This window comes from Alexandromys fortis, unplaced genomic scaffold (genome assembly GCF_014885135.2).
Source record: "Alexandromys fortis isolate MF-2015 unplaced genomic scaffold, M_Fortis_MF-2015_v1.1 scaffold_58, whole genome shotgun sequence".
In the NCBI taxonomy this organism is placed as follows: Eukaryota; Metazoa; Chordata; class Mammalia; order Rodentia; family Cricetidae; genus Alexandromys; species Alexandromys fortis.
The window spans coordinates 8,697,432-8,718,727 of record NW_026067940.1 but is presented as its reverse complement, the minus strand read 5'-3'; the positions used below and the strand labels follow the sequence as shown (position 1 = coordinate 8,718,727).

The 21,296-nt window shown below is 40.9% G+C and overlaps 1 protein-coding gene across 1 annotated transcript in view; it reads left to right on the top strand.

The window, feature by feature from the left end:
• The window catches only part of Thsd7b (thrombospondin type 1 domain containing 7B), an 863,852-nt gene that overhangs the window by 829,410 nt on the left and 13,146 nt on the right, over positions 1–21,296 (top strand). Inside the window, exons 21-26 of the mRNA XM_050147880.1 lie at positions 9,474–9,619; positions 13,901–14,060; positions 15,286–15,459; positions 15,561–15,656; positions 17,862–17,944; positions 20,423–20,615. Of these exons, the coding sequence (XP_050003837.1) occupies positions 9,474–9,619; positions 13,901–14,060; positions 15,286–15,459; positions 15,561–15,656; positions 17,862–17,944; positions 20,423–20,615 (852 nt within the window). The remainder of the gene's footprint in view (positions 1–9,473; positions 9,620–13,900; positions 14,061–15,285; positions 15,460–15,560; positions 15,657–17,861; positions 17,945–20,422; positions 20,616–21,296) is intronic.

Sequence of the window (21,296 nt, the reverse complement as noted above, 5' to 3'; positions counted from 1 at the left end):
CTGGCTGCATCTTCCGAGCTTATGAACTGCTTCTTTAGCGCACACCTGGAGTCTGTCATATAGTTTTTAATTTTGTTAAGGATTTCAAGGTCAGAACGGTTTGAATCCAATTTCTTTCAGGTTAGGGAGAAGCTGATTCTCAGCTTCACTGGGGGATCTTTTGAGAGAGCGCTCCAAGATCAAAGTTAGTAATAGAAGAGCTTAATATTTGGATTAGTCATGTTCTTTGTCTATTGAGTTTTCAGCAGCTCAGTGGAATGTAGAGCTCCCTATATTTAGCATATCATGAATTATTTATAATTATCACTTATCCAATAAGACTCTAAAAATGTTAGTAATTCCAGACCTTGATTCTTTATCTATTTATAGCTTCTTCATTCAGTGTACATGAGTTGATATTATTTTTCTATACTATAGAATCCAGCCCGCATCTTGAATTTCCCATATGGTTTGTAATTTTTCCATCTCTTCTAGACCACAATGAAAAAAAAAAGCAAACTAATTTTATATGAGTTCCAATACATGAGAACTTTTCTTATTGTTTTCTTTTCCTTTCTTTTTTAATGTTTTAAGATGTCAAGGCAAATCAATAACCTTTCCTTTGATATCTGCATAAAATTTGACTGGTGTGGAATTTTTGACTGGGCACAAGACTAATAGTTTTAACAATTCAAGCTCATTTACTCTATGGAATAATTGGTTCTTATGACAGGAGGTCAGGAAGCTACAAAAGAGAATGGGAAAGTCTGGGCACAAAGGCCCAGGATTTTGACCTTGGAGGCTGGTATTTCAGTAGCAAATTTTAGAGCTTTGAAAGGCTAACTTGCCTTGTGTGGGGGCCATGCTATTTTATTCTATAGAATGAAGATATATCAGAGGGTCAGTTTGTTTTGTTTTTAATATCTATTGATCAATAACACAGTTATCGATGCCAGACATGTCTTAGTAAATTTTTCATAATGGTTGGATGATGTGTGCTTCCAGTTTGACACAGCCAGCACAGAGACACAGTGTGTCAGCTGGGTGATAGGCAGCGATATAGCTAGCAAGAGATATGGTGTGTCTGTTGCAGAGGCTGCATTTGAACCTGTGTACAGATGACTCTAAGAATGCTTTTCTTCTGCTAGTAGCCTTTTGTATGTGATAGTCTGTAGTTGCCTCCTATACACATGATCCTGGTATGATGCTATGCCATTTTATAAACATTCTTGTAATCCACTTATACATTCCAGAACAAGCAGGGGAAATCAATCTAAGTTTGGAACATGGGCATCTTAGTGCTTTAAGAAATAGGAAAGGGGGTGAATATTATCAAAACATACTATATGAAATTCTCAAAGAATCAGTTATTCTTTTTTTAAAAAAAAAATAAAGAAATCCCTCTCAATGTAGTCTCCTGAATATTATACAATGTCTTATCTATCTACTAGGATAACAGCTGTTAATATTATAGATAAGAAATTAATGACCCTGATTTTTTTTCAGAAAAGAATAGGTAGAATAGCTCAAAGATTTCTAAAGTTTTTCTCTGTGACCTTTCACCTTGGATGCTATGGGATCTCTTCATTTCAGAACTGACACCATGTATTTTACAGAGCCATGCCAATTTGCCTTGGTGTAGGTGGGCAAACAGTTAAATCAATTGTTCACAGTCTACCACGGAAAGTCTAGAGCTCTTACAACCAAGCAAAATGTAAAAGCATTTAATTGTCTTCCTTTCAAAGGTCTCTTCTGAAGCCATGATCTATCTTGACCTCTAATAGTCTTGTTGCTTCCTCCTGTAACTAACCTTTCTCTTAGACATATGGTCTTGGCTAAGACCAAAGTCATCTAAACTCCAGCAGCCTCAGCAGTCTTTATCTTGCCCGAGTTGGATGTTCTCTAGGATGAAAGATGTCTGGAGCCTTGAATCAATTTTCAGATGACCCAAGGAATCTCTCTGGAGAACAAGCCTTGGGGCTACAGTTGTGGAGCTCTGAGTGAAGAGTCATCCCCACATCTCTCATCCCTAACAAAGCCCAGAGCGGGGCCAAGAGTGGGCGTTAAATCACCGCTCAGCACTGTAATTCCTTCGCCTTGACAGACATTAGCTCTGATCCCACATTCATCTTCCTCAATGCCTACATTTAAAATTAATGTAAAAACTGCAGGTGATACTTGTTAGAAGTACAGCTTCAATCACACTGTGGTACAAGTCCATCTGCTTGAAACGGAGTGTTTTGTATGCAATGAAGCTGTACTGTTCTTGGTGACTCTTTAGGATGAGTTCATACAACTAGAGAGTTTTAGTGGGAGAAAACAGAACGGATATGTTACCATCAATTACTTTTTGCTAAAGGAAAATGTGAATTCAGGTTAAAAATTAGTAGGAATTCAGAGGACAAAGCTAAGTGCAATAGTGAACTTTCTCAAAAGACCTAGCAACTGAATCCTCGCACCCAAGACCCATGACAAGGGCCAGGCGAGGTCTACTAGAAAGCACATGCTTCTGGACTAAAGCAATCGTGTATTCAGTACTAAGATTCTGGGAAAGTGTGTAATGTCTCTACGCTTCGATTAATGGTGTCTTTAATAAGATTAGGGATAGATATATCCCAAGCCTGGGGTTCTGGGGAAAGGATTTGTTTGCTTAAGTTGTGGAATACATATTGGAGAGCTAGAATGAGAGGGAACAGAATCAGAACAAGGAAGACAAATAAATAAGGATAGGCTTACCAACCCTGCATCAAAACACAGGGTAGCCACCCAAATGAACTAACTAGTCCTTCCCTTGACAGTAAGGAGTGTTTTTCCAGTGATGCACTTCTTAGAAAATGCCTTACTACAGAGAAACATGATTGAAATTAACAAGGCGAACCCCTGACTGTCTCTTTCTTGTTTATCTTGACGTCTGCTAGGGTTTACTATTGAGCAATAGTCAATTAAACAGGTACCAGAAATAAAAATAAATCTGTAAGGGAAGAAAGTGGAAATACTTAATGCAATAATCTACTTTGGGGTGCCCATCAATAAAGACCAGTGTCAGCCTGAATTTCATGTCACAGTCCCCTTTTCTGAGTGGTAACTGACCAGCTCCTTGGAGAGCTCAGTTTCTGGATGACCACTCCATGACAATAAGCACACAGTATATGCTCATATTAAGAAGAAATAGTTCCTTATTAGAATGTGAGACAAACATAGAGATACTCATAAGCATATTAGAAGGCCCGGGCCTCTTGGTGTCCTGCTGCGGCTGCAGTGGTAGTATATCTCCAGGACTACACACTCAGCACACAAGCATCCAGCAGTGCCTTTGCATCTGTTGCTGAGATGTTTCCAACAACGAGCTGTTGGGGGTTACCCAGTGCTCTTTTTTTTTTTATTCTCACGTTTTCTATCCATCAACGCTTACATGTACATACATTATCCCTCATGTTATTTTCTTGAAGCACATCAAAACTGTATATAGTTATCCAAAACAGCTAACTCGGCAACTCTAGGCTGGGCCCAAGTAGAATTCTTATTGAAGCTTGCTGCAGGACAGGGCATGACGGCCACTGACATCTGGTTATACAATCAGAATGGTCAAGTGCTGTGTTTTGTTTCTCTGTTTGAGATTTTTTTTTAAGAAAGAAATCTTTATATTCATTTCATTTCTGTGTGAAAAATCTTGACAAGTATTTAGCCAACTTTGAGGTCTTTCAAATTTGCTTTAAATGCCTCACAAGTGCCTTGTTTGTGTGGCCTTATTATGCTTATTATTTAGTTTGAAAACTGCTGAGTCCAAAGGAAATCTGAGTGGGGCCATTATGTATTTCATCTCCATGGGCAAATACTGGGATTGCTCTGTTTCTGCTTCCAGTTTAGTTTTCAAAACTAGTATTTTATGCCTTATTTATCTCTAGAGGTCTTGCCATTTAATTTTTCCCTAATAAATAACTCTTACTATTTTGATAGTTAGTACAGTACCACTGTTGGCTATAATGATGTTTCAGTGTTTGAGGGGAGTAAAGAGAAAGAAGAAATTTAATTATATTATAATCTCAAAAGTTCAAAATATAAACACTTGAACAAGTTTACAGTATATAGTAGACACCCCCATGAGATATTCATTTACAGTGTGAGATATAGCTAGCTTATCATCTGAATGTTCCACACCCAAGTCTTCTTGATGTGTGTCTCTAGGACTCTATATGCTACATAACATCAAGATGCTCATGAGCTTCTCAAGTCATGCTCCTCCCACAGGTTTCCTCTGTCAGCATGTCATTCTCCCATTGGTCAGGGGATGTGTTAATCAATCACCAGATATAGGCAGAATGGGGACGCACAGCAAATGAATTATTAAAAGGACTGGTCTTCACACTGAAGAGTCAAAGGAGGCCAAGGCATAAAGAATGACTGAAAGATCAAAGACGATATGATCGTGCTACAAGTACCACTCATGGAAAATGAATTTTCATAGTATAATCAGGAACTTACGTAAGAAACCTGCATGGTTGATCTATTCTTTATCTTGATGGTGAGCACACAGTCATAATTATGATCTGTATGGCTCTCGACATTGGATAAACTCAGTTACAAGCTTCTAGGTTCCAGAAAAAGAATCCCATTTAAACATTTTAGTACTTATTAAAAATAATTTCATTTCCATTTAAAAGAGACTCACTTCTAAATGACATTTTCCCCAACCTGAATTATCCTCAGATAATAAGGCCCTTCCTGATTCTTCGTTTTATTTTACAGGACAGGAAATTCGTGCTCAGAGGACTCAAATTACTTTCATAGAGTGACGTCATTTTCTAGCTGTTAATTTGAAAGAACTGTTTCCAACTATGGATGACTGGTTCCAGGTCCAGATTTCTCTCCACTGTCCCTTGGCCATTTTAAAACCTTCTTCCTCCATCCCCATTGACTTTTAATGCCTGCAGTTTGACCATATCCACACTTTCCCTCCCCCTGAAAAATTTATAATCACAAACCAGGTTGTTCAGGATTCTGCTGCATGTGGCCTCTAAGGGTTCTTCTAGGCTAAGAGTTCCATCCAGTGTGAAATGGATCTTGAGAACCCTGCATCACTCTCCTGGGAGGACCAAGCTTACATCATGGTACCATCTGCATTTTGTCCTGCTCCATTTTTAATTTGAAAGTTCAGAATTGGTGAGACTTTAATTATAGGGCTACATTGGCTATTTGATATAACCAAAATATCCTTGACTTAAAAAGAAAAGGGACATAATGGAGCCTGTAAATACTCCAGACCCATTCACGCTTTCATGTCTTCACTGAAATATTTATGCTGAACCTGAAAATTTCTTGAATAACAAGGGGTTTAAAATAAGGATTTACTGTATGATTCTTTTTTTTTCTTTTTCTTTTTTATTTATTTATTAAAGATTTCTGGCTCTTCCCCACCGCCGCCTCCCCTTTCCCTCCCCCCCCAATCAAGTCCCCCTCCCTCGTCAGCCCAAAGAGCAATCAGGGTTCCCTGCCCTGTTTGCTGATCTTGCTAGTGACAGGCACATTTGAAGACCTTATCTTCGTGTCTGGATAGCAAAAGACAGGATCAGTCCTTATGGCTGTGCTCACAATGACTGCCCTGAAGTTTTCATTGTTTAAAACAATAGCATCATCACTGTTTGTGGTACTTTTACTAATTCCTTGAGAACTTTATTCAATGTGCGTTGTCGCTCCCACCCTTCATCCCCATAACGCCTCCAAGTTCACTCCCACCTCCTCATCTCCTCACTTCTTCACCTCATATCCTCTCCATTTATCTTTGCAGCTCACAAGGATGATCTGAGCTACATGGTATAAGGCTCTCACTGGGACTGGTTCCCTACCAAGGAACACACCCTTAAAGAAAGCCATCCATAGCTCCTTAGCTTGTGGTTGCTCAGAAGCCCCTTCCCCTCCTTGCTAGGATATTAAGTGACTTGATTTGGTACAAGCCACCTCTGCTGCTCTGAGTGCATGAACTCAGAGGTCCTATCGTGTCTAGAAAACACTGTTTCATTCTGATGCTCCTTAACCTCTGGCTGTTAGGATCTTCTTACTTCTTCCCCTTATGTCCATGAGCCTTACAGAAGGGTGCCATATAGATGTCTCATTTGAGGCTGAACACTCCAGTCACATTTATTCAAAGCATTTTGATCAATTGTGAGTTTCAGCATTAACCACTATCAATTTGGCATCTTCATCAATGAGGTATGAGAGATGAACTGATGTATGGGTGGGGATATATGAATTTTCTGGGGCTGATTAGCAGAATAATCTGGGTCTGAGAGTTCCCAAACTGTGGATCCTTGGCAAGATGTTCAGTATGAGGTTTATGTTTCCTCCTGTGATGTGAGCTGGAAATCCAATCAGAGAGTGGTTGTGAACCCCTTAACATTCATGCCACTATTGCACCCCAGAGACTGTCTTGCCACACAGGTCATTATTGTAGTTTGCAGTGGTGGTGGTTGAGTAAGACTGTTGATGCTTTTCTTCCTAAGCCCCCTGCCAACTACAGAACACCTCCTGGTACTACAAAAACTCATCAACAAGGAGGAAGCTTCCTCCTCAATACCAGTTTGGTTTCTCCATGTTTTATAGCCAACATGTCTAGTATGGTTAGCCATAGGATCTTACCATCAAGTTCTAGCAGGCAACTAAGAAAAAAAATGTATTTTGGGGGGTTTTCTAGGACTTTCCTAATCAATAACTCAAGGGAAGGAATCCCACATCTAGCACTGAACTTTCTATTTGACAACCTACGGTACTGGGAGGAGCATTATCCCCTGTGTAAGTTAACTCCAACTAAGTACTTTATATGAACATAAATATATTGTGCATATTCACACATGTGTACATGTGTGTAGGTGTGTGTGGGGGGAGCTGATAGGATAGTGAGTTTCCACATGGCCTTTTCAAACATCCTTGATGTTAGCCATTCTGCTGACTCTTCCTCTACCCTACTCCCCCATCTTTTCCCCATCTAACGTTCCCTCCCTATCATTCATCCTTTTCCATTTCCATCACTCCACCTGTAACATCATAATGTTTTCTTTTGCACTTATTACATTTCCTTTGCTTTCATCTATAACAAAAAATACCTATCACTTGAATGGAAATAAACAATATGATTCTAAAGTACTAGCCATCAGCACACCATCAAGTTGAGAACAAACTCAGAGTTATTTGGTCATAATGAAATACATTATTTTTATCATTACATTGTAAATATAATTACAAAACCAAAAAATAATGTTGCTATAATGTATCAGATAATATGTACTTTTTGGCCAATAGAATAGACAAAAATTTAATTTTGAAGAGTTGTTGATCAAAAATTCATATGAAATCTTGAGCCAAATGTGCTCACAGGCTAAAGACAGCAATTTTATGAATGATGACTGAACTGTAATTTGATTTTAATGGTTCTGGGAAATGTCCAAATGCATTGTGCTCTGTGCTCAAGATGCACAGTGATTCAGCAAGCCCATATTATCACACACACAGAGTCTATTGTCAGAAGTTCCATTGATGTCCTCCACGACTGTCCTCAGTAGTTAACGCTCCTAACTTCTTGCTGTTTAACCCAACAGCATGGTTGAAGCATCCTCAATATGACCATAACTCTCCACGTGATTGGTGTTTAACTTTAGATAACTGGCCTAAGTGCTTTGGGAATTATTTTTCTCACCTATAAGACAGACAAATAGAATTTTCTCTGAGATTGTTCTATTGTGAGTCAGTACATATAAGTCATTTAGAATATTGTCACGGCACCACTTCAATGAGTGTTTTATATTATTTTATTATTACATATTCTCGATAATGTGATACAGATATTTTATGAAATTATGAAGTAAACACATAACCATTAGGGGATTTTCAGTGACGTTGTCTTTTGTGAGAAGCTAAGGGCGCACACATGCTGGGATGGAGTGCTACCACTCAGCTACACCTCCAGCCCCCTCAATCGGTGCTCTTTTCAGTTCGTACTTAATGCCCTGAGAGTACAATGGCAGCGGCAGGACTCACCCACTAAAGAACTTAGATTCTCAGGAACTTCCTGGTTTTCTTCAAGTTTCCTCAATGAGAGATTTACTTGATCACTAAAGACTGTGATAATATTCTGAATGACAGGAATTGATCTGGTCCTGTGAAAGTATGTTGCCCTTAGGCTTTCAAATTAATGCTATGAAAACGCAATTCTATTTATTGTCGGATAGACACATAGGATATTTCACATCTACTGAAAGACCACAGAATTTTCTCTAGATCTTCTTGTCCTCGCCACTGTTTTAGCCCTGCGGCTGCTGTCAGGTCCTCAGATTAGCTTCTCTCCTGCAGCTGGAGATGTCTCTTCTATCCTGCAGCTGGAGACGTCTCTTGCAACCCTGTGCACAGCACTCTCCTCTTTCCACATCTGCGTAGCACTCTTCTGTTTCAAGTACAACATTTCAAGAAAATCCTCTCTGATTCCTTCTGGCATGGGGCACGGGGGTGGGTGTGCATCAGTGCTTACTCCCATACAACTCTGACTTTCTTCAACATGTGTCCAATACACTAACATGATTCCCTTTGTAACAGAGAAATTCTATCATATTCATAAATAACATAAATCATATAACAATAATTAAACTAAATGTGTCCCATAGTCATCAGTAAGAAAAATCAGGAATGAAGGGGCCAGGAAAAGATGGGAGGATTCAAGTGAAGATCTTGGCTCACTCCACCTGCTGCACTTTTGCGCTTATCTTGAAAGTGTTTCTGTGTCGTGATGGGGTGTCATTTCCTGTGCTACACTAAACCCACCCTTTCCTCTGACTGTGGCATGGAGTACCTCTTTTGGAATATATGCTTTTTTAAGCATCATTGGTTTCTCCACATAAGTCAACCTAATTTTTTTTTCTTGTGCTCAATGAAGAAAGAAATGGGCCCACAATTTCTAGGAAAATTGTTCTTATTGAATTAACTTGGGAAAACTGTAAGGAGCTCCGGGTGTGACCATCCTGTGAAATGTTTTAGAGTAACCGCTTATGTGGCATTTGGACCTCATTATTTTGGACCCTAATGGACCAAAACATGCAACTTTCTCTATTTGTGTTTAATATGTGTACCCCTGTTGGAGGCAGAGGGTATATATGACAATTTTATCCCTATAGCTATTCAAAGCAAGAAGCCTTGATCACAATAAAGCTCAATAAACATTTGTTAAGGAAATTGGTATTATAGGATTTACAAAATCAACCTGTTTGAAAGAGATGCAAAGTTCAGCCTAGCGTAGAAGATGGGGATAATTTCAGATCATTTGAAACATCAATTTTGAGATAGTTTATGTCGTTCTCAAAATCTAAATCGAAATGGCAGAAACCGGAAAGTGAGGTGGGCGGAACAGAGTTCAATGTCGTAGAATGCAGATTTACACATACGAGGCCACAATTCTTCCCTCCATTTCTGAGCCAGATGTTAACCAATAACTGACACCTCCCTCGTTACTTTAGGTCGAATGAGCCGGAATCGATTTATCATTATGCCCACCCAAGGAGAAGGACGGCAATGCCCCACAGAGCTCACCCAGCAGAAGCCCTGCCCAGTGATGCCCTGCTATAGCTGGGTCCTTGGCAACTGGTCTGCATGTAAACTGGAGGTAAGTCATGCAATGAAGTACTTTGCACACACTGAGAAGCTTTCTCTAAGTGTCATTGCGTGTGCAAAGTACTTGTCTCATCAAATATAGTGACGGAATTGCACAGCACCGGTTTCTGGGAACATGCTATTTTTAACACAATAGAGAACATGGAAAAGGGCAAGCAAGTGAGTTTGTTTGACACAGAGTTACACTGCCAGGAGAGTAAACAGTCATTCATTAGGCACTGATTATAACAAGCTGGGTCACAGAACTGCTGATCTCTTTGGCATCCTCAAGAATTCAATGCTTTTTTTTTTTTTTGCCTTTGTTTGCTGGGAATATCAAAGATTTTTTTTAATTAAGCAAAACCTTGACTCTGGAAATGCACAGCTTGCTTCGGATCGTGTTTCTTAAAAGTTAACTTTTGGCATTGACAATGCCTTGCTTCTGGGCAGGAGATGAAAAGAGGACAGAAGCTATATTCTAGCCTTCTTACATGAGCCAAGGTTGCAACCCTTTCCTCAATAATTACTTTTTATTGGCCTGAAACATAAATGCCTGGTGACTTGACTGTCTGTTCCAGATACTGAACGTGTGCTTGGTCTTTGACTGCTTTTTCTTGCCAGTTTCTGGCTTAAGAAAAAAGGTGCATTGATTTTATTTCTGTCTTTTAGTAGTTTATCCTTCAGTTCATATTCAGAAGCTTATTTTAATTAGGCAACGATAACTTTGATTACACATCAAGAAATCTTCAGAGTATTCTTATAAAGACGTTCAGTGCCCCTGTCAAGATGGCTGTGTTGAGCAGCTTTGTAATGCTGCAGAAATTAAATGCCCATGTGTCTTTATAAGTCTCAGAGGAACAAAATTATGCGGTACATTTGTTCAGTAATCCTTTTTGTTGTTGTTGTTTGTGGACTCGTGCTGACTGATGAATTCAGAAATAACCTAACAGCTCTATGTAGTCAAACCTTCTCTACTTGTCTCAGTATCTGAAATGCTTAGCACAGTATCAAAGAAATTAAGAACTCAATGAATTGTATTTGGTTCTAAAAATTTGATTGAAACTATAGTTATGTTTATTAGTGTCATCTGTTCATTCACATCTGGTCGAAGTGAAAATTCAGTGTAAATAAAACCCCACTGAAGATCAAGGCTGTGAGGGGGGGTGAGGGAATGCTCCCTGTTTACCATCGTGCTCTAAGAAGCTGGGGTCTGCCTTTAGACTATAGTGCATAAATTCTGTACAAGGAAGTGCTTGATTCATGAGTGGAATTGTCAGTCTGATGCTGATTTCTCTTCATGTGGGCGCTGTTCTTAAGAGTATAACAGATTAGGGGTGAATGTGGGCTGATCCCAGAATACACAGTGGAAGCCTACCACTGTTTGTCTTGGTTTTTAAGATGATCTCCAGCGCAGGCTCGTTTTCTGCACAGCTACTCAAGCTGCCTGACGGACTGTCAAAAAGAAACTCTCCTCCATTCATCCCGTCCGTCGGAGGTATCAGGACTTTCAAAGCCTATATCCGCTGCGGCATCTTTAGACTTGTTTCCAAGTACACAAAGTCCTCATACTCATCAGCCAAACTGCACCTAGCAAAGTCAGCAAAGCCATCATCCGGATGTTAAGTTGGGAAGGAGCACTCCCCACCGAAAAGGAAATTCAGTTTGTTATTGTTATTTTTCATTTTAGACAGTGAGTTTTTTTTTTTTTTACCAGAACATTTGTTTTGAATGTTATACTGTGGATTGATTTTAAACTTCTCTCCAAAAAATGCATTAGAGCTAAAATTATGGTAATTTTCATAAATAAATGATAGTCATGAAGTGGTCCCACCTTTGCCATGGTGTGTTTGGGCTCTTTTTAACTCTTACACTGAAGACTGGCCACTAATGCAAGGGAAGAATGACATCAGTAGGAGGTGCTTGGAAGGGTCTACCTTCATGACAGCAGGCCCGAGGCACCTGCCCTTGGCCCCCAGGACATGCAGGAGTCCTATCTGTAAGGAGTATATACTGGCACTGTAGTGTTGAACATCTCAGACTCGCCTGAGGAGTGCATGCCCATCACTTATAAATTACTCATCATAAGGAAGACATTTTTTTAAAGTAGCCTTCTTTATGAGAGACTATGCTAAATCAACCAACTGCAATTTCTCTTAAGTTTTTTTTTCTAAGAAAGTGTGTGGTATTCCAGTTTGTGTACTGCCTCAGATGCTGTACACTTTGGATTCACTTTGGATTTAAATTTTTGATTCACCCAAACTTAACATTTCATTTTTTTGCCAGTTGACTTCTTTTCCCTGTCTTGTTTTTTTTTTGCGGGGGGGGGGGTCTTATCTTGAATGACAGATACATTCCAAGGTCTCCAGAGGATGCACAAAATCAGATAATATTGAGCCTAATATTTAGCATACTTTTTCTCATGCAGCAATAGCTATAATTAAGTTTTTAATAAAGTTTATTTCTAACTTGGATGCACTGAAACAATAGTAACTATAATGAATTAGAACAAGTAGGACAATATACACTCAAAAGACACGCTTGAAAGATCCTGCATGGGATAAGGACTGGAACTATTCCATCACATTCTTCAGAATGGCATGCACTTAAACACCTAAGCTGTTTGTTTCTGGAATTGCCCATTTGATGCTTTTTAGATCACAGTTAACTATAGCTGACTGAAACTTCACTACTGAATGTCCTCAGTCTTGTCCTGTATGTAGAGAGCCCCAAGCTGGTAGTCTGTGCCATCTTGCTTCTCCAGCAGCCACCCATGGGCTCCCTCGATGCCCAGAATCTTGTACCATCTTACTTGGTTAGTGCCAGCTGGCTTGTGAGTGGATAGAACACTCCATGCCCACGATCAGTATCTTCACTACTTTAACTGGCACTTTTGTCTTTTTGCACTCCTGTATCTGCAACAGCTGCATCATCTCCAAGATCCAGAAAGTGAAGTATCCATCTATCCTCTGTAGACAGGAAAGACCAAGAAAGAGGTGAAGCCCAGGTTTCTGTGTAGAGGGCTGTCAGACTATCATAAATGAAGAGATACTCTCAATCTCTCTGTGTTTCTCTCTCTCTCTCTCTCTCTCTCTCTCTCTCTCTCTCTCTCTCTCTCTCTTCCCACAGACAGACACAGAATAACCACAATAGCAAAAGGAAATAGAAAATTAGCTCTCTACAAGTTTTTGGACTTAGTTGACACAAACTCAACTTGGTTATAAGGAAAATTGATACCATAATAGATGTTTATCAATAAGAATAGGATTGAGAGGGTTTCTGGCATTATAAATGTCTCCCCCTCCCCATCCTTCATCTTTTATGAGTAGCACTGAGGCATGGGATGGCACATCTAGAAGATGTTATGAGCAACCAAGACTTGTTCGCGGTTGTTTGTGGCACTGGGTCCAGTGCGCAATGCATCGCCCAGGGTTTGCTTTCCCTCCTCTTTCCCTTCAGTCCTGTCTGATCCTCCCCACTGGCATCCAGACTCAGCACCTCCTTAACATCAAAGCTTTGCCTCCAGCTTTGCTTCCTAGGTGTATGAGAAGAAATGTAGTTGTCAGCTGAAGTCTTCCAAATCTCCAAAGAACTTTTTTTTTTTTTTTTTTTTGAAATTCAAACACCTAACTAAAGTCCTGGTGAAGATACCCATCTCATGAGTCACTGCCGAAACCTTCAAGAAGGAAAATTTCCATTAGCAGATGGTTGAACGCAGTGCCCACCATGGCTTTTAATTCTTCATTTCTGCGTTGATGAGGCACTGGATGGATTTCCCTCATTGTCCAGCTTCCTGAGTGACACTAGCTTGAAGCATCCTCAAAGCATATTAGTACAGTTCCAAACTGGAACAACCCCTCCAATTAAGCATCAGGGAAAACTCAGAGTTTTAGTTGAATCCCAACCTGATCTGTGTGAGAAAGGCTGGAATTCTGCAAAGAAAGAAATGAGGAGGAATAAAAGAGAAATTCATACTCCGGGACTGCGCATGTTCTCTGGGAAGGGGTTATGGATCAGACGATGTTCTCACATACCTGGAGACAAATTGTGCAGTTTTTCCCAGTTTGTCAATTCTGCCCACGTCCCCGAATGACCTTACTGTGGGGGCATGGAAAGTGAAATTTGTGTCTGTGTTTCTGTGTTGCCTTCCCCGTCAACCCCAGAACCTCGGAGATTGTCTACCACTGAGAGTGAATTCCAAAGGGAAGAAGTTGCTATGTGTCTTTGGGCTTTCCTTGGGGACCCAAACTCTGAGATTCGATCTGGTTAATTCTGAGCGCATCCTTTCTTCTCTCAGGGCGGAGACTGTGGGGAAGGCGTGCAGGTACGCAGCTTTTCCTGTGTAGTCCACAACGGCTCAATATCCCACACAGCTGTCCATGTGGAGGACGCCCTGTGTGGAGAAGTACCCTTCCAGGAAGGAGTCCTAAAGCAGCTGTGCTCCGTGCCTTGCCCAGGTGTGCAGTCGTCCTAAAGAGCAGCTCCCTGCATGGTGATCTTTTTATTTTTTATTGACATTGTTTTTTTTCCTCGAAAAGCTCTATCCTATCGATATTAAATTATTTATTTAATTTAATGCATTTGAATTATGAGCGTGGTAACGTTTTAAAAGATATAGAGTAAGGTAAAAACAGTACTGGCTTCAGAAACAAAACTAAGCTAGCATCTCATCTCATCTCACTGACCTCACAGAGCAATGGACCCAGCATCTAGATAATAGGTGAATCAAGCAATATCCCCAAATTGCATGGCAGGAGTGAGGCAAGAAGGTAGTCTGTTCACTGTAAAAAGTCAGGTTCTGTGTAGAAGTGAAGGTCATCACGAGAAGCACAAAAGGATTACCTTAATACTAACAATGCAATTTAGCTTACATTGAATATTTTAAGGTTTTGCAATATTTCCTTACAATATGGTATGTGCATACATATATGCATTTACATGTTATATGCACACACATATTTAAGTGTACATCATTCACATGTAAATATTTATATTTAAGTTATTGCCCTGTGTCTACTCCATATGTTTTCATTTACGAGGACATAAGCCTATGCATAGTGCACTTAAGTAAATACTCTTCAGGCAAAATGACTTATTTGTCATTTTCCCATGGCTTCTATGCACATCCATTTTCCAATGTTATGCTGACCCTTGGGGTTTTTTTATACAGTATATTTTGGTTGCAGTTTTCCCTCCCCCAGCTTCTCCCAGATCCTTCCCACCTTCCCTCTAGCTGCCCCACTGTATCCTGGAGTCGTGATGACTATTACTTGAAGCAGTGTTATGACAATCTGATTTTTGAACTCTCTTCTTTTTTTTAAGATTTCTTTATTTATTATGTATTCAGTGTTCATCTATCCCTGCAGGCCAGAAGAGGGCACCAAATCTCATTACAGATGGTTGTGAGCACATGTGCTTGCTGGGAATTGAACTCAGGACCCCTGGAAGAGCAGGCAAAGCTCTTAACCACTGAGCCATCTCTCCAGCCCTTGAACTCTCTTCTAAACTAGATTGAGCCACAAATTATTTTACCAATATAGTACTTTCATACTGAAAATCTGTCACTATTTGGGGCCGCCCACCCTGCACCTCCACCACATGCCCCCTTCTATGCCCCGTGTCTCTGACATCAGAGCCTGCTTTCACAATGTGTCCCCTGCTCTGCAACATGTGACTATCCAGGAGACTGCCACATAACCCAGTGGTCGGAGTGGAGCAAGTGTGAGTTAACCTGTATCGAAGGGAGAAGCTTGGAGACCACGGGCCGCCAATCCAGGTCAAGGACTTTCATAATCCAGTCCTTTGAGAATCAAGACAGCTGCCCCCAGCAGGTCCTAGAAACACGGCCTTGCACAGGTAATGAGGTCATTTTTCCATACTTCAGCTTGGATGCTTTGGAGCATCTTGTGTTGGTGAGAGAGGTGTGATGCGCTCACTGTTTCCATGTTCACTTGCAGGCGGCAAATGCTACCACTACACCTGGAAAGTGAGTCTTTGGAACAATAATGAACGGACTGTGTGGTGCCAGCGCTCCGATGGCCTTAATGTCACAGGTATTCCTTCCTTAGGTCTACACAGAACCTTCAGGAAGGCCCCTTGGTGTGCTTCAGTTGAGGAATTCACTTACAAATTGAAATAAGGTTGAAGAGCAGGTGGCTTAGATGGGCTTCTTGGAAGATTTTTATTAGACCTCACTCGCGTTTTTGAAATCAACGATTCTATGCGAAGACTCTTAAAACACATAAACCAAGCAACCAGAACCACAGCAAAATAGTCCTAAATTCATGATCTCAGGTAAATCTGAGGCAGAGGCGTTTTAGTTTAAGATGGTCATTTCTAAAGGGTAGGAGCATGTGCCATCTCTGTGATCACCAAGAAGAGCCCACTCAGCATCAGTTCCCTGCCCACAGGCTCCACCCCACTCTCCTCTGCAGCACAAATTAGCAGAGCTGATAAACATACAATTTTCAAATTGAAATGTTTGGGCCTTAATGATGCAAAGAAAAAATGAAGATGCTGTGGATGCGGGTGTTTACCCACGGCAGGCTGATTTTGAATGTTTCCCTGGTTAGGGCAATTACTTAATGCCTGAAAAGAGTCTGAAGGAAAGATTCCTTATTCTTAAAAGAGGGTACAATTTGATTGTACAAATGGTTTTCTCAATAATTTTAAAGATTTTTTGATGTCTTCTTGTCAAAGCAAATTAAATCGACATTGATTTTACTTTAGTACTGCAACTGACAAACAGCTTCTGCAAGGCTGGAAGAGGTAAGCAGCAGCAGGAGAATCAAAGCCCCTCCTTCATCCAGTTTATATGCCTTTACATTATTGGTATTAATCCATAGTTTAATCCATACACTAGTTTATTTTGAGCTACTTTTCCATTTTGCAAGCTGATAAATCTAAGTACTCTATAAGCATGCCTAGCCAGGAGCCAAAAGAAGGCCCCCTACTCCACACGCACAGGCACTTGCTGGCACAGTGAACCTTCTCAGTGCATGGCATGAGGCCATCAGACAAGAGGGCTGGGGCCGTTGGCATCAGCTGATAAATCGTCTAGAGCCTAACTTCCTTCTTAAAGCTTAAAAATCATGCCCTGTCATGGGTATGACTTGTAGTAATTCACCCTGGAGGTCATCAGCTTGAAGACTGGATGCCCTGTCCCCAGACATAATGAAGAAATAGAGGGGCGTTGTGTGGCTATCACCACAGACATCCACATGACCAGTTTCAACTCCCCGTGCTACCTCTGGATTCCAGTGGGTTTTGTTTTGTTCCGTTTTTAACTTTGGTGTTTGTTATATTTTTATGAACAATGGTGGCAATTTGGATGCTTCATGCCCAGAAAATGTCTAAGCCTGACTCTTCCTCCATAGCCTTGAGCCTGAAACCCTTTTGCTGGCTGCCACCCCATGACGTGTAATTGGTTGACAATTACTGCACTGCAAAGACTAGAGCCTGTAAATTCAGCTGACATCATAGGAATGGAGTTTAAACACCGCCCTTAAGTGCATCAACTTCTCAATCTAGTTATCTCCAAACTATTTCATGTCTATTAACACTTTGACTCAAGGAAGGCTAAACCAGTGCGGCACCTGGTTTTAGCCACACCGCACACCCTCCTTTAACCCCAGTACTTAGATAACCCTGCATAAGTGATCGCATAACTGCAGGTACTGAGTTGAGCATCAGACAGTCCATCCTAGACTTTATGTGTTTGCTTCTACACACATGTTGACGGGGAGGTCCCAGGTGACTGTATGTACGTTAGGCCTGGTCCATATAGAAATCCTTGCCACAGTGCTTAGCAATGTGACCCATGGGGCAACAGTGGCATTCTTTTGCATGGCTTTTTGAATCAGCCTAGTTAGTGCCTAGCTGCCTCACCCAGGAACTAGAGAAATATCTACACAGAATAAGTCTCTAAGCAGCTGTGTTTGCTGCTCTTGAACCTAAATAGATATTTCATTGATTCTTGTGTGGATCCGGGTGCACAGGCTTTGCCCTCAATTATAGACACACGATAGATTCTTGATACCAATGAACATGGAAAAATTCTAAAACGTCTCATCTTAGACACATCTTAAGAGTGATTAATAAGCTAGTTGTAGCATATGGTTGACATATACATTTAATCCATGATGAAATAATAATGATGCTAACAATAATAACTATGCCCCCAGTTAGGAAAATAGCAAACTTTTAAATATGGTTATCACAGATTAAATCTGCAAATAACAGTGATCTTTCCTTTGCAGGCGGCTGCTCCCCTCAGGCACGCCCTGCTGCTGTTCGGCAATGCACGCCAGCTTGCAGAAAACCTTTTTCATACTGCACACAGGTGAGTCACATACTCGGTTGCCCTACAGGCATTATAATTTCAGTGTTATTTCTATGTAGGGTGGTGTGCGCGTCTGCTTCAGTGAGGCAGTCATTTTACATGCTTTTACCGCCATCTAGAGGTGTATGGAGGGATAACAACTATCGCCAAGACTGCAGTTTGAAATCTGCCCTTATGGATGGAGGGAGAACATGAGCAAGGATGTCAGGACCACGAGGGGTGCACCCACCCACTGAGACAGTGGGGCTGATATATTGGGAGCTCACCAAGGCCAGCTGGACTGTTACTGAAAAAGCATGTTCACCTTCCTAGACATGGACGGAGGAGGGAGGACCTTGGACTTTCCTCAGGGCAGGGAACCATGACTGCTCTTTGGACTGGAGAGGGAGGGGGAAAGGAGTGGGGGGAGGGGGAGAAGAGTGGGGGGAGGGGGAGGGAAATGGGAGGCTGGGAGGAAGCGGAAACTATTTTTTTTCCTTTTCTCAATAAAAAAAAAAAAAAAGAAATCTGCCCTTAAACTGTCTAATTTATGACCCATCTACCAATTGCTATTTTAGTTAATAGATGCATTCTATTTTTAGCCTTTCATGCAACTGAGCTGATTTGAAATTTGTACGGGCTGTTCATGTTTGAAAAAAGTATTTTGTAAAATGTTTTACATTTCAATGTTTACCGGCTGAGTAAAGTTTTAGTTTGCTGAAAATAGGTTAAATATACATATGACCACAGCTGAAAAAATGTGTGTGTGTGTGTGTGTGTGTGTGTGTGTGTGTGTGTGTGTGCGTGGTGAGCATGTATGTGCAATTTGCCTTTCTTTCATGCAGGGTTTTTGTTTTCTCCCCCATCCCTTCCACATACTTCTGCTTGCGAACTGATGTCAAATGTTCACTACACTGTAATTAGTGTCTCTAGTTGCAATGCATACATAGTATTTTAAAGCTGTGTTACCTATCTTAAAGAGGCAGGATTCTTCTTGCAGTGTGTGTATCCTGAAAAGTAATTCAATGAAAGTAATTTAGGCACTCAGTCATATTTTATGACTCTCCTACTTCAAGGTGGGTTAATTCTTTACCACAGTAAAGACGTGGGTAGGATTGCAGAAAATAGAACCAAAAAGAGGAAGAAATAAATTCATTTGAGCTGACAATGTTTGGAAAGTATAAGTTGTCTTTACCCAACCTTATGAATATTCATGTTAATAAAACATAAATAACTCTTCCTTAAATCCTCGTCACATACAACTAACTGGATACAGCTCTTCTCTCAGACTAACAATAGAGATTCATCTTGTAAATATGTCTCAATAATACCGCCATGTGATAATGTCCATCATTGACAGGACGTGGCATTATTATAGCTTTGTCGTGCACCGAACTGTGGGCAGTTAGTTCCCGCACTTGCTCCTCTGGCTGCCATCTGTCCTTCCGTAGGACATCAAGGTGCTTTATTCAGCTTCAGTGGCTATTGCTCCTTAAAATCAAATTTAGTCAACAACTGATGATGCCAGCAAGACTAGCTGCTGGATGAGGATTGTCCTAAATGGCCAGATGAGGCTGAGATCGGTTCAGAAAACACCAGGAGGTGAATTGTACATAAGGAGTCATGGAGACTGACAACCACACCCTTTTCCTTCTCTCTGATTTTCTGGTGTCTGGTGGACTATGAGAAATTATTTTCCGAGTCACTTCCCGAGACAGATAGGAACCCTTGCCTATCATTGCTCACCACAGCCGGCCTGTCAGAGACCCTCATTACACATGAAAGTGACCAGAAACTGCAAATGCGAATATAAAGGATGCACCATCATAATGTCAAGCAGGAATGTGCTATTGTGTAGCACTGCAGTTACCACACTGAAGAGTAATTGGGGGAAACTTGTCTTTAAATGTGATTTCAGTAGAGTGTCCTTCTTCCACCTGGATCTCCCTCCTAGGAGCAGACAGGCAGTCACGACCAGTTAAGCACCAACGGTTCAAGGCGATAAAGACATCTAGCATCCAGGATAATGACAGCTGACAGCACTCAGCATCACCTAATTCAAATAAAACACGTGCACACACATGTGGCTTTCTTTTGCAGTAAGAGAGGAAAACAGGAACCTGTGGGCAGACATCTGAAACCAATGAGGGGTAGCTGAAGATGAAGATGTGATGAAATGCCATAAACATTCTAAAAGAAGAAACAGCCTAGCAATACACCTCATTCTCAAAGCACTATGATAACTATGACATCCTGTTTGGAAACTGTCCAAATTACAAGCTCATTAGAAAACTCACAAGTTATTTAGTGTTCATATTGGGATCCAGAAAGATGAATTACACATTTGATCCCTATCCCATTAGCCAATCAATTGACAAACCCCCCACCTTTCTAGGACATATCAAAGGCAATAATTAGGGGATTTCACTGGTGTTTGAATTCTTCTTGATTCATTTGTACAACTCCTGTGTAACCACAAATGTATTTTCTGTGCTGTAGGGTGGAGTCTGTGGCTGTGAAAAGGGATACACAGAGATAATGAGATCGAGTGGTTTCCTGGATTACTGCATGAAGGTCCCTGGCTCCGAGGACAAAAAAGCTGATGTAAAAAACCTTCCTGGGAAAAACAGACCTGTGAACTCCAAAATACATGACATTTTTAAAGGATGGTCTCTTCAACCTCTTGACCCAGGTGTGTGTCCACTGTGAATAAGGGATGCAAATTTTTTCCCAGTGAACTCAGTGTGGCCATCTGTCATTACAGAGAGAAGGGAGGGAGGGAAGGAAGAGAGGGAGGGAGGGAGGGAGGGAGGGAGGGAGGGAGGGAGGGAGGACAAAGCAGTGGTGTAGCTCAAGTTTCTCAGATTTGAGTGTTTTGCAGTGCACATGCCCATGTAAGCATAAAGTGCTCTCATGGATGCTTATTAGCCTGCCAATCACAGTCTAAGAGGTAGTGAGAGTTAAGACACGAAGTAGTATCTTGGGAAAATGTCTTCTAATTGTAAATTGTTTCTGCTTCTATAACTGGATTTGTGCATTTAAATGAAATTAAAGGGGAAATTGGAATTGAAGCACAGAAACTCACAGGAAATACCCATAGACCTACTGTGGGTTAGAGACATTGGGGAAATGATAAGGAGACCCAGTTTCTAAGATAAGCAAACTTTTCAGACCCGATGGCTTATGCCACCTGCTTTCAACAAGTATGACCTCGTAACTCCTCTGCCTCAGTTCCTCTACCTATAGAATCAGGATAGGGGAGAGTGCTATATGGTATTGCTGTGGGTCGGGGCTTTTTTTTTTCTTTTTATTTTTTTAAATTCTTTTTATTTATTTTTTTGTTGAAAAAAATTCCACCTCCTCCCCACCTCCC